The 13076-nt window shown below is 35.2% G+C and overlaps 1 protein-coding gene across 7 annotated transcripts in view; it reads left to right on the top strand.

Annotated features, from left to right (window-relative positions):
• Positions 1–13076, top strand: part of Pam (peptidylglycine alpha-amidating monooxygenase) — a 290276-nt gene that overhangs the window by 231781 nt on the left and 45419 nt on the right. For 4 of the 7 annotated variants that reach the window (XM_071612377.1, XM_027927584.2, XM_027927579.2 and 1 more), the window contains exon 15: positions 10794–11117. The exons of the other annotated variants lie outside the window; for them this stretch is intronic. In XM_071612377.1, the coding sequence (XP_071468478.1) occupies positions 10794–11117 (324 nt within the window). The remainder of the gene's footprint in view (positions 1–10793; positions 11118–13076) is intronic. 7 annotated transcript variants of the gene reach the window in all.

The following is a 13076-nucleotide window of genomic DNA, read 5'->3' as shown; positions in this document are numbered from 1 at the left end:
CCAGGGGCAATGGCTCACTCCTATATTTTCATCAACTCCCGAAGGCTGAGGCAGAAGGATCACAAGTTAGAGGCCAGCCTGAGCAACTTGGTGAAAATATCAGCAACTTAACGAAAATATCAGCAACTTAACGTGACCCTGTCTCACAATTTATAAAACAAACTAAAAAGGACTGAAGATGTAACTTAGAGGTAAAGCACCCCTAGGTTCAAACCCCAGTACCAAAAAAACAAACAAAAAAAAAACTTTCTTTAAAAAATTATATCTTCTCTCTCTGCCCCCTCTACTGACATTCATTTGTCCTGAATCAAAGTGTGAAATATGATATATCAAGAACTATGTAATGTTTTGAACAACCAACAATAAAAAATTAAAAAAAAATTATATCTTGAATATTTTCTCCAGTGGTAGAAATTATTGACAGAAATGATTTTTAGTTGCTGCATAATTTGTGAATATTTCTACCAGTGTTAAAACAGCCAATTTATATAAACTGAGTTTCTCTGTGAACAAGTAGATTATGTCTACCTTCTTGCAGAAAAGCACGAATGGATATTCAAAACAAATGTCAGTATCTTTTAAGAACATTATAAGTGGAAAATTACCTGTGTAAGTAATAAGTGCAATAAATTAAACAGTAAATCCAATTGGACAGTGATTCTGGGTGGAGGAAATCCTAGGTAAGTGAATCTCAGGAAGTCATATGGAAAGCAGAGGTAGTGCAGGTCTCTAGAGCAGACAAGACACACACAATGATATCACTCACTTATGTCTTATGGTTGGCACTTTTAGGTAACAAATGCACGCTTTGTAAATTATCTTTATTGTGTATGCTTTATGATTTCTTATATATGTTTACTGTAACCATAGGTTCATCCAGAGCTTTCTACTAACATTGTTTAGGCAAAGAATAGTGAAACTAAGAAGGTTGGCAGCTGCAAGCAAGAATCTATATAACTACATCTAGAAGTTTTGAATATTAGCATTTTGCTTCTTTAAAGTTCAGAATGTAAATGTAGTGGTCAAATTTGTGTCAGTTGTATTGGGAATATTCAATATTTTTAAGAACTCAAAACAGAACTGAAAGGCAATGTCTACAATACCAGTGTGTCCTTGTTATTGTGCATTATACTCTGTGCAACATTTTTTTTTTCTGCAGAAAGGGCCTTTAGGATGTTTTATTCAGTTTGCTACAAACTCTTCTCATTGTAGTCTTTGTGCCCTCACATAATCAATCTTTCCACTCAAAGGTCAGCATGAGCTACTATATTCCCAAGGCAGGGAGAATATGACAAAAATACAATTTGTAGAGGGAAAACACTCCATGACCCCAGATAGTTAAAGGTCTTCAGACACCTTCTGTGAAACAGAATAATTTCACAGTGGTTTTATGCTAACAAAAATGAATTACCATTGGCATGTTTTATCAAATAAGCAGAATCAAGGGAACAGGGTTGCAAGTTAAAAACACAACAGCATACTGTAAAGGCTTTCTGAAGTAACCATTGGTAAACATTTTCTGGATGAGTAAAACAAAGGTGAGACTTGGTAGATACGATTATATTTCTTTGCCTTGTTCAGAATGGGACATTCCTTCTGACCCCCTAAAAGAGTCCAAGTGATTTTATTATCATCTTCTCAGAGAATTCGAAGCACTCTGAATGCCACTTGGACTGCAGTTTTAAAGAAGATACAATTCTTGTGTGTAGTCCCATTCAGTAAAAATGTATCTGTTTGTTATGATTTATGAGCAGCTCACAAGTCTTTATTTATTGAACTCATCTATCAAACACAATTCCAAATACCCCCCCAAGGCTCTGGGAAGCTGACTGAATGCTGTTTTGAATTGGTTTCCTAATAACGAGATAGGCAGATGTGAACGATCATTTATCACACAGTTGAGCTTTCCAATACAGATCTTTGTGCAGTAGTTGCAAAAGCCATCATCTCCTATTTTCTCCTATTTTGCATTTTTCTCATTTTCTTAAGAAAGAGAAAACCCCATTTCTGATTGTTTTTTCAATCAGATGAGCCCTATAATGGGAAAAATAATATAATAAAGTTGACTTCACTTGTGATCCTTGAGCTAGGCATGATGATGATGTGTTTTATTTCTTTAAGGCTTGAGAATAAATGTGGTAATAATAACTAATAAGTAAACAATCAATAAACCAAATTGGCTTTACCCAGAAGGGAAAATCAGTCGTGACTGAGTCATAGAACAAAGTATTAAAATTTAAAATGGGATGCTTTTATTTTTCCATTCCTCACATCACTCTCATTAATCAGTTGGGTTGCATGGTTCTAAGCTCATTAACTTGGTTACTTGGAATGTTTTGTCAGTGGTTAAATGGCTCACGAGCATCCTATTTACTCTCTATGTATCATAGAAATCATAGAGCAGTGTTAAGAGCTGTTTGTTTTGGGCAATGAAGTACTAGTTATTTATGTGAGAATCAGAATTTATATTCTGGAAAGTTATGAAGATAGTCTTACTCATTTTTAAAAGTAAAACAGCAACACAATTAAGAATTTATACTGTCCATGGGGGCTGGGGTAGTGGCTCAGTGGTAGAGCACTTGCCTAGCATGTGTGAGGCACTGGGTTTGACTCTCAGCACTGCATATAAGTAAATTAAGTAAAGGTCCATTGAAAACTAAAAAAATATTTTTAAAAAAGAACTTATACTGTCCAAAAGTTAGAGATAATTTTTTTTCTCATCCAGTAATTTTAAAGCATTTTATCTTATTAAAAAAAAAACTCATAGGGCAGCTTTTCAATATTATGTTTCCATTTGGTTAATTCTCATCATGGTTGTGAAATGAAACCAGTGAAATTCCCATGTTGGGAGGAGGGAACAGTGAATGTTCCTTGCTAAATAAAAAATGTGCTTTGAGCCATAAGGTGTTCGATACAAGCACACAGACTAGAGTTTAGTTGGTTGTGCCTGCATTCTCCTTTTCTCAACACAGTAGCTGCCACTGCAGTTATGTTTTACAAATACCAAACCCACTCAGTCAAGTTACTTAAAAGACCAGGGGCATTTCTGCCTTTCATAAGATAAGAATCAAGCGTGAAGGAATGATTGGGGAAAATAAATGGGAATTCACTGCAGTATAAAATCATCAAGGAAAAAAATTATCTACTGATACAGAAACAAAGGGTGATATTTTTAACAAGTTATTTTTCATTCTAGAATCACTAAAATATCTACTACGATAGAAACAGTACTAATCACTGGGAATATGACAGTGAATAAGAAATGAGAGGTTTTTATTGCTTTCATATCCTGTGATTTATACCTTCCCAGAGGTAATTTAAATGTATAAAAACTGTTTAGAACATTGTATAGAATTTGATCATAGATGTAAAGTGTCTTAACAATTGAAAGTAAAAACTACTGAAAAGAACAAAAAAATTTTCTAAATTTTTTTTAATCTTTTTCTTTGGTAGAGGGTGGTATGAGAAATTAAATCCAGGAGCATTCTGCCTCTGAGCTATATCCCAAATCCTTTTTAAATGTTTTATTTTGAGACAGAATCTAACTAAGTTGCCCAGGCAAGCCTTGAACTTGCTCTCCCCCTGCTGCAGCTTTCTGAATAACTGGGACTGCAAGTGTATGCCACCATGTCTGGCTCTACTACTTCTTGTATCCATGAAAACTAATCAGTAGTAGTAGTAGTAGTAGTAGTAGTAGTAGTAGTACCAGGTATTGAACCCAAGGTGCTTAACCAATGAGCCACATCCCCAAACATTTTTTTATATTTTACTTAGAGATAGAGTCTCACTGAGTTGCTCTGGGCCTTGCTAAATTGTGGAGGCTGGCTTCCCAAGCCTCTGGGATTACAGGGGTGCATCACTGTACCTGGCTATTAGTCTATTATTTAAGCCAATTCGTGTGCAAAATGCTATGATGTATATGTATTTGACGAGTTTACAAGATTCTCATGTTATGGTATGAACAAATGGTTAGAACAAATATTCAGTTAAAGAATAAATCCAGCTCCTGAACTCAGGAGAAAATTAATTTGAAAAGTTAAAAAAATGAGTAAGATTGCTAGATAATAGGTGAATTCATATGAAAAAGTTTAATGGTCAGCACAGGAAAGAGAGAAAATTCTAGATTCACTACATTGACCAGTTTTAGAAGGTTTATTTGTCAGTTTTCATTACTATAACAAAATACCTGTGGAAGGATAACTTTACAAAGAAAAAAAAATTTTTCAAATAAGTTCACACTTCTGGAGGCCTAGGACCCACATCCAGTGATGGCTTTCCAGATGGTATAGTCCCACACTATAGAGCATCACATGGTGAAAGAAATGGAGCACACATATGTGCTTCTTCTGGTGTATCTTTCTGTCTGTCTCTCTCTCTCTCTTTTCATAAAACCAGCAGTATCCAATCATGGTGGATCACACTTTATGACCTCATCCAGTCTTAATCACTTCCCAAAGCTCCTCCTCCAAACACAATAGTCAGAATATGTTTCCACCCTCTAAATACCTCACATTGGGGATTAAACATGTGAACCCTTGAGTTCAAACTCAATTCGAAGGCAACTGTCAATCAGTCTTTTTTAAAAGAATCCCAGTTCAACTTCCTACTGGTTGTGCAGATTAGTACTATGCCTTTGGTTTCCTCATCTAAAATGAGGACAACAATAATAACTATTTCATAGAAATTAAATTGCATAAAATACTTAGCAAAGTGACTGGGTTTACTAGCTCTAAAAAATATTAAGTGCTATTATTATTGTATATAGTTTACAAAGTACTTTTTAAAATATTTATTTATTTATTTATTTATTTATTTTAATTAGGTATATATGACAGCAGAATGAATTTTGATTCATTATACACAATCAAAGCACAAGTTTACATCTCTATGGTTGTACACAATGTAGCATCACACCATTAAAAAATTAGTTATACATGTCCCTAGGGTAATGATGTTCATTTCATTCTACCATCTTTCCTGCACCCATGCACCCTCTCTCCCCTTTGCCCAATCAAAGTTCCTCAATTTTTCTCATGCCTCACCTCTCCCCATTATGGATCAGCATCCACTTATCAGAGACAACATTCAGCCTATGTTTTTTTGGGATCGGCTTACTTTGCTTAGCATCATATTTCTCCAATTCCATCCATTTACCTGAAAATCCCATAATTTTATTCTATTTTAATGCTGAGTAATATTCCATTGTGTACATATACCACAGTTTCTTCATCCATTCATCTATTGAAGGGCATCTAGGATGCTTCCACAGTTTAGCTGTTGTGAATTGAGCTGCTGTGAACATTGATGTGGCTGTGTTACTAAAGTATGCTGATTTTAAGTCCTGTGGATACCAAGAAAACAAACAACCCAATCAATAAATGAGCTAAAGAGCTGAATAGACACTTCTCAGAAGAAGATATACGTTCGATCAACAAATATATGAAAAAATGTTCAACATCACTAGTAATTAGAGAAATGCAAATCAGAGCTACTCTAAGATTTCATCTCACACCAGTCAGAATGGCTGCTATCAAGAAATCAGACAACAACAAACGTTGGTGAGGATGTGGGAGAAAAGGCACACTCGTACATTGCTAGTGGGACTGTAAATTGGTGCAACCAATCTGTAAAGCCGTATGGAAATTCCTTAGAAAACTTGGAATGGAACCACCATTTGACCCAGCTATCCCACTCCTTGGTCTATAAAGTATTTTCTATATGTTATTTTTGTCAATAATAGGTATGGTAAGAAACTCCAAAGTTTTCCTAGCACTCTCCCATTTTATTTTTTGTATAAATATGAATAACACCCTTCCCTTCTCACAAGTGTTCCAGTTTGGAAAATACATTATATGGTTACCTTAGCAGTGGGTCTCAGAATTAGGGATAACCATCCAGAAAAACATACGTTGACAGAGCTGAGGAAAAACTGTCTGTGAAATAGAACCCAGGAGAATCAGAAAAAGTGAGGTGCCATCAATCACAAGTTAGTTCCATAGCAGCTGTTTTTGTTTTGCTTTGTCTTGTCTTGTTTGTGGTGCTAGGGTCAGAACGCATGGTGATCTACCTCTGAGCTACATCCCCAGCTTTTCTTATTTTTTGTTTCAAGACAGGGTCTCACCAGGTTGCTGAGTCTGGGCTGGAACTTACAAACCCCCTGCCCCAGTCTTCTGAGTGACTAGGATTACAAGGTGTGCACTACCATGCCTGGTTAAAGCAGCCTTTATAACATTCCAGAAGGTTTTAACTTTCTAAACCATACTGGAAACCTGTTCTGAGGAAGGAGACCAGCCTTTCAGTATGTCAGTTGAAGAATAATAAGAATTCCAAGGGAGTACAGTTGGTAGGGAAAGAAAATATCATGTTGACAAGTCAGCATAATTTAGAGTTTGTGATTCACTGATGAAAGAGGCCAGATCCAGGTTTTTGGGGGATTGATCGGCTCAAAACACAGTATTGTCACTGGGAGAGATACTATTATTAAAAAAATATGGAGAGAAGATAAAGAACTCAATTGTATACATAATAAATTCATATGCCTGTGAAATAGACATGCAAGTGGAAATTTTCAGAAGTTTTATGTAACAGTTTGGTATTAGAGGAACTCCAGATTTTGACACCATTTGCCTGGAGGTGGTAGTTTAAGCCTTGTGAGTGACTGGGATTACTTAGTAAAAAAAAAAAAACTGTAGCCAGGAGGGGAAATATGCTAAAAATAGATGTTATGCAATGCCAACCTTTTCCTTTGATAGGCAAAAGAAAAACAGGAAGAAAAGATAGCTGGTAGAGCTCTGTAAAGAACACCGTGGAAGGGGCTGGGATCGTGACTCAGTGGTAGAGCGCTCACCTGGCATATGTAGGACACTGGATTGAATCCTCTGCACCACAAAAATAAAATAAAGGTATTGTGTCCAGAGAGAGAGAGAGAGAGAACACTGTGGAAGGGGAGTTTCTGATGGAGACTCATCCATCCTCCATGTCTCTAGTTGGCCGAAGTGATGAGTCTTTTGGCTTTGGCAGTTGCTAAGTCTGGGCTGAAACTTGGCAACCTGAGTGGATCTCTTGATCCATTCATGAAGAAGCCATATAGTGGTGAAGAATGAAATAAAAGCAAATGTCTTTATTTAAGGAGGGAAGAGGATGTGAGGACAAGGAAAACAAAAAACCCCCCTTCACTGTCCAGTATAGTAGACACTGGGCACGCATGGAGGTTTAAATTAATTAAAAGTAAGTAAAATTTAGAATTTCCTCAGTTACACTAGCCACATTACAAATACTCAGTAACCCCTTTAGCTGGTGGCTATAATGTTGGAAGGGCAGACAGAATATTTCCATTATCACAGAAAGGGTTTTTGTACAGTGCTGGAATTTGTAATGGAAATGGCAAGATGGAAGAGTTTGAAAGATATGTTGTATCATGGGAGGATCTCTCCCCACCTCCACATCACTCAAGATAAGCCTTAAGTGAGTGTATTTATAGTCTGTGAGGCAAGTGAGGCAGAGAAGTTGTATTAAAAGAGAAAAGAGAGCACATAAGAAAGACTAGGGTGTCAGGGCAGGGCTGGCATCCAGAACACTATAGTAGGAATAGTTCCTTCTCTGTAATAGATGAAAAAAGTACAGATACAATGGCTCCTTAGGCAAAGTCAAGGAGCAAATAACTATAGCAGCCACACTGACCTGTTGAGAAAATAGAGTGCTATAAATTTTAAAAAGAAGTTTTTTTTTTCTTTTTGCCTATTTATAACTTTCCTATGTACATACATGAATTTACCACAGTGAATTTCATCATCATGTAGATACACAAGATACTAATTTAAAAAACTATAATACAATAACAGAAAGATCAGTAGCATATAGGGAGGGAACAGGGGGAGGGAGATGGGGAGAAAAATGGAAGTACTGAGGACTGTATTAGAACACATTTTATCCATGCTTTTATAATGATGTCAAGATGAATCCTATTATTATATAAAACAAAAAAGAACTGATTTTAAAAAGGAAAAATACCAAAAAATAAAATAAAGTTCAGTAGAGAAAAACAAAGAAACAAAGAAAGAATATCCCAATATTTGACTAGGAAATAGGTACTGACTTTAAAATTTTAGATAAGCCATAGTTTGCAGCAGATACATGTTGAAACTAAAGTTTGTCTTTTTAATTAGTAATCAAAGAAGCTACAATTAGTGGTACCTGCTTTATCATGGTATGCCCAGGACTAGGTATTTTACATTAACTACCTTTAAATCCACAAAACAAATCTCAAATATAGTTATTATATTTGAGGTTAAGAAATTTATTTAAAGGTACAGAGTAACTACTAAGTAGGGTTTCACAAGTATGAAATATAGACTAGCAGGGGACAGTTAAGAGTACAGGGAAAAGTTGGGAGTGGTGATGCATGCTATAATCCCAGCTCCTTGGGGAACATTAGTTCAAAGCTAGCCTCACTCAGCAAAAGCAAGGTGCTAAGCAACTCAATGAGACCCTGTCTCTAAATAAAATATAAAATAGGGTTGGGGATGTGGCTTAGTGGTGGAGTGCATCTAAATTCAATCCCTGGTACCAAAAATAAAAGGGTATAGGGAAAGACCTGAGTACTCTAGGTACACACAGCAGACACCCCTAATTTGAATTGTCAGGAAGGTGTTTTGGATGTAAATGACTAAATGGCTCCCAAGAACTGAAGGTTGAGGAGCTAGTTGATGAGTGGCAGCAAGTTATCCAGGAAGAAGAAACAAAGTTGACATTAAAGGAAGTAGAATTCCAAGATAGCTGGAGTATAACCTGAAAAGACAGAAAAAGTTGAGAGATGGTACAGAGATCAGTCACCCAACCTCCTTAGTTCATGTTTTGCTTCATCCATTGTATTCCTCAGAGGTGTTTCTTAAATAAAGATCTTAATATACTTAAGAAAAAATGGTTAACATTTCAGTATTTTATCTGCCCATCTAGCTGATAAACCTAAAGAGGGGTAAAAAATAAAAATAATAAATAAAGCAATTTTCTATCTTGTATATGAGAATTAAGAGATAGCCATCTAGTGGCCTTTCTCCTATGTAAAGAGGTATTTATAGAAATTCTGCTCGGAGCTATGCTCTCATAAGCTCAGTGCAACTTGCATTGCAGCCAAGATCATTACATTGTTTTAACCGTTTTTGCTTTCCTAACCCAGTGATAATTGTAATGACAATTTCAAAGAAACTGGAGTGATCTGCATTTAGTATTTTATCACCACTGTTAGACATTTCCTAACAAAGCTGAAGGACTGCAAATTCTGAGCCTGTATTCTGGCATCAGTATTAGCCCCACGACATTAATCAAGTTTTTAAACTATGTTTTTTTTTTTTAAATCTCTCCCTGAAATTACCTTGTGTCTTATTTTCTATATAAAATGTCTTATTGTACAAGTGTATTAAACTGTTTATATTTAGCATGTGGGGCAGGAGAATTTAACAGTAATGGATTAATTTTTCTTCTGAGAGGCAGAATGCCACCTGTGGCCTAACCAGTTTGGTTGAGTTATAATTTGCTTTGTTCATTTTACAGAAATTACCCTTATTAGTTGGTAATTATTTTCTGATTGAGTATTTCACCTGGGATAAGCTGATTTCATGGGCAAGAACTGAAAACCTACTTGGAATAATTTGACTATGACTATATGTATACCTGACAGAATTTCTAAGCAACATTTTGGAAAGACTTCATATTCCCTTGCACCAATTTCTTAATATATTCTTTGGTGGAATGTATCATGGCTAAACCAATCACCATTTTTATTTCCAAATATCCACAAAACAGGTTTTATAAATGTTATATTTTGGTGCTATTAATGTAATTAAAAAGTAGGCAATAGGATTCTATAGTCACAAGTAATTTCTTCATTAGCAGTGATTAATTCAGGGTGAGGGTAAGGACAGGAAGAACTGGGGGTTACCATAAGAATGATTTCATGTTTCCCATTCAACACAGATTTAAGCCATAGATGTAAATGATGAAGATTAAAATGATTCAAGAACTTTCTGTAGACATTTTTCTATCTGTGACCATATTTGATAAATAATTGTTGGGGGGAATTGGATTATTATTTTTAAGTTCCTTCCATACTATCTATGTAGGAAAGTATAAAACACACTTAGTGGCAAATTATTCCAATGGTTTTAGTTTGTTAACATATTCTCCTTTGTTTCAAACTATTCTTTGCTTACAAAATTATTCTCTCATTTTTTATTTAGAGGAAACAAGTGGAATGATTTGCAGTAGCATTACTAACAAAATAATGATAAAACTGGTATACCAAGTGCCAAACGAACACATATGTGATATTTTGTTGTATTTTACAGGATCTTCTTGGAAAAAAATATATAATTCTTTCTGATGGCTTAAACTTTAATAGAATTTTTTAAAAAAAACCCTTCACAGGGTTTGCCTGTAAAGATATCTTTTCTCTAACATAGCTGTTGGTATTTTATTTTACAAATCTGAGGAACTCTTAACTTTCATATCAATTAAACTATACTGTGAAAGCTGTTGATTGAATTGTATCATGAAATCACATGTGCATTATTTTGTTTTGACTAATATGTCAATAGGCATAATATGTGTACTCTTGACAGAAAGAAGTAAAGGTAATTGAAATGTGAAGGTATATTATTCTTCCACTGAGTAATTCTTTGTTTTCTTTTTCCTATACTTGTTGAAGAATCAAGAGTTGATATTTTTAAGGCACCAAATTTTGTAAATTTTACAATCTCATCAACCCTCCACCTCTTTATCTCTTCTCTTTTCCACAGGTGATTTCTATTCACTGCTTTCCAAGCTACTAGGAGAAAGGGAAGATGTTGTTCATGTGCACAAATATAATCCTACAGAAAAGGCAGAATCAGAATCAGACCTGGTAGCTGAGATTGCAAACGTAGTCCAAAAAAAGGATCTTGGTCGGTCTGATGCCAGAGAGGGTGCAGAACATGAGGAAAGGGGCAATTCTGTTCTTGTCAGAGACAGAATTCACAAATTCCACAGACTAGAATCTAATTTGAGGCCAGCAGAGAGCAGAGCTTTCTCATTACAGCAGCCCCTGCCTGGTGAAAGTACCCGGGAACCAGAACACACAGGAGGTGCGTTTAGGGTTTTTTTTTGTTTTTTTTTTTAAGTGTAAAGTGCTACAATCCACATTAGCAAAATCTGAAGGGAATAAAAATATATGGGTGAAAAAAATCATCAATGAAAAAGACTTTTTAGAGAAAATAATCCTCAGATTTAAGATATCAGATACTACCTTTGTTGAGGAGTTCTTTTTTGAAGTGGGGAATGTTCCAATACTATATGAATTCAGTGTCTGTTCCATAGGTGAACCAGAGCTATAAGGACCAAAAAGAGTTGGATCATTTGGGGGATGGTGGCATATGAAATTCAGGGTAACAAATCAACATTTTCCATTTTGCTCAATGGAAAGAAATTGAAAATTCAAACCCTCACATGTAAGTCCCAGTGTATGCGATGCTTATACACTATCTTCTTTAACAGTAATTAAATTTCCCTCAAAGGAATCTTATACTTTCAACATTCTAGTCCAACTGACTTATAAAATGTAACCATTTTGTGACTTTGATTTCTCAAGTTCCATTATCAGTTGCTATTTTAATTGCATATTTATTTCTGAAGGGACCTCCAGTAAGTCAATAACTATCAGATTTATCTTTATTTCTAACCAAGATTGGCTTCCATAATTAGAGGACAATACCTTATTCCCTTCAGGTTTCTGTACGGGCGAGCTGTAGATGCCTCATCTTTGTCTTTAATTGTGTTGTGGCCTCTGTGATATTGATTGTGTTTCATGTTACCTGCTAATGTGGAAAGCCAGATAATACAGCATGTGGAGATAATCTCCAAAAAAGTAACAGATATGCATGTATGGCAGCTGTCCATGCGTGGGCTGGAATGGCACTGGCTGCCAGCTTGATGTTTTCAAATTCAGCTTTGCAGGAAGCCATAAATTATTCAACACCCAGCTGATTTTTATTTATAATTGAAAAAAATTAGCATACAGCGCCTTTTGCTCACATGAAAGTTTCAAGCATTGTCCTTTGGGATGCGTCTAATGGTTTCTCTGAGATGTTAACTGGAACTTGGACTTTTAACTTCACATTTCAACAGGTTCAGCCCTGCTCTAACTTATCCTAAATTTGTCTAATAAAACTGTGTCTCAAGAGGTGGTCCCTGGACCTCCTTGCCTGAGAATCACCTAAGGTCTTTAAGTAAAATTAAGATGACAACTGAATTGGCACCTGTAAGGTTCAGTGTTAAGATGTGCAGTGTATCATGCAGTGCCCATTCCATAAACACAGGATTGTCTGATCTATATTAAACATAGTGAATTTTAACCCAAACAATATGGAATTATAAAAGGCAAAAAAGGCTTCTTTGTGAGAATAGGATTCTGTTCAGGTGTGAAACACTATAGTTGTAGCACACTTTTTTCCATGATTTGTCTTTATTACTCTTGGGTTTGAAATGATATCCTGGTCATTTATAAGCATTACTAGTATCAGTATAAAATCAGAATTTGATATAAGGATATAAGGCATATTTTTTCCAAAACCTGAAACCTGCTTTCTAAGAAAAAAAATTCATAAGGTACAAGAAAATGCCAAATCTCCTGTATCTTCCAGGTTAAACACATAGAGGTGCTTGGGAGAAAATGTTTCTCCAGGATTTAGTTTCATTCATATATATATATATATATATATATATATATATATATATATATATATATATGAATGTCTGATTTTAATGAATCAAAATCATAGCAAAAATCCTAACTATGTAAAGAAAATGTACATGTGTTTCTTTTCTTTAATGACTTATTTAATGTTATTTCACTAATTCCAAAAGTTTTTAAAAATTAAATGCAAAAAAGCAAACTTTAGGGCTGGGGTTGTGGCTCAGTTGTAGAGTGCGGCAGCATGTATGAGGCACTGGGTTTGATTCTCAGCACCATATATAAATAAATAAATAAAGTAAATATATCAAAATTCACAGTTAGTTAGCCTAAGACTTTTTCTTAATTTGCTTTC

The sequence above is a fragment of the Marmota flaviventris genome, chromosome 5 (genome assembly GCF_047511675.1).
Source record: "Marmota flaviventris isolate mMarFla1 chromosome 5, mMarFla1.hap1, whole genome shotgun sequence".
NCBI lineage: Eukaryota > Metazoa > Chordata > Mammalia > Rodentia > Sciuridae > Marmota > Marmota flaviventris.
The sequence above is the reverse complement of the archived record's forward strand: the minus strand, read 5'-3'. Positions and strand labels throughout refer to the sequence as shown.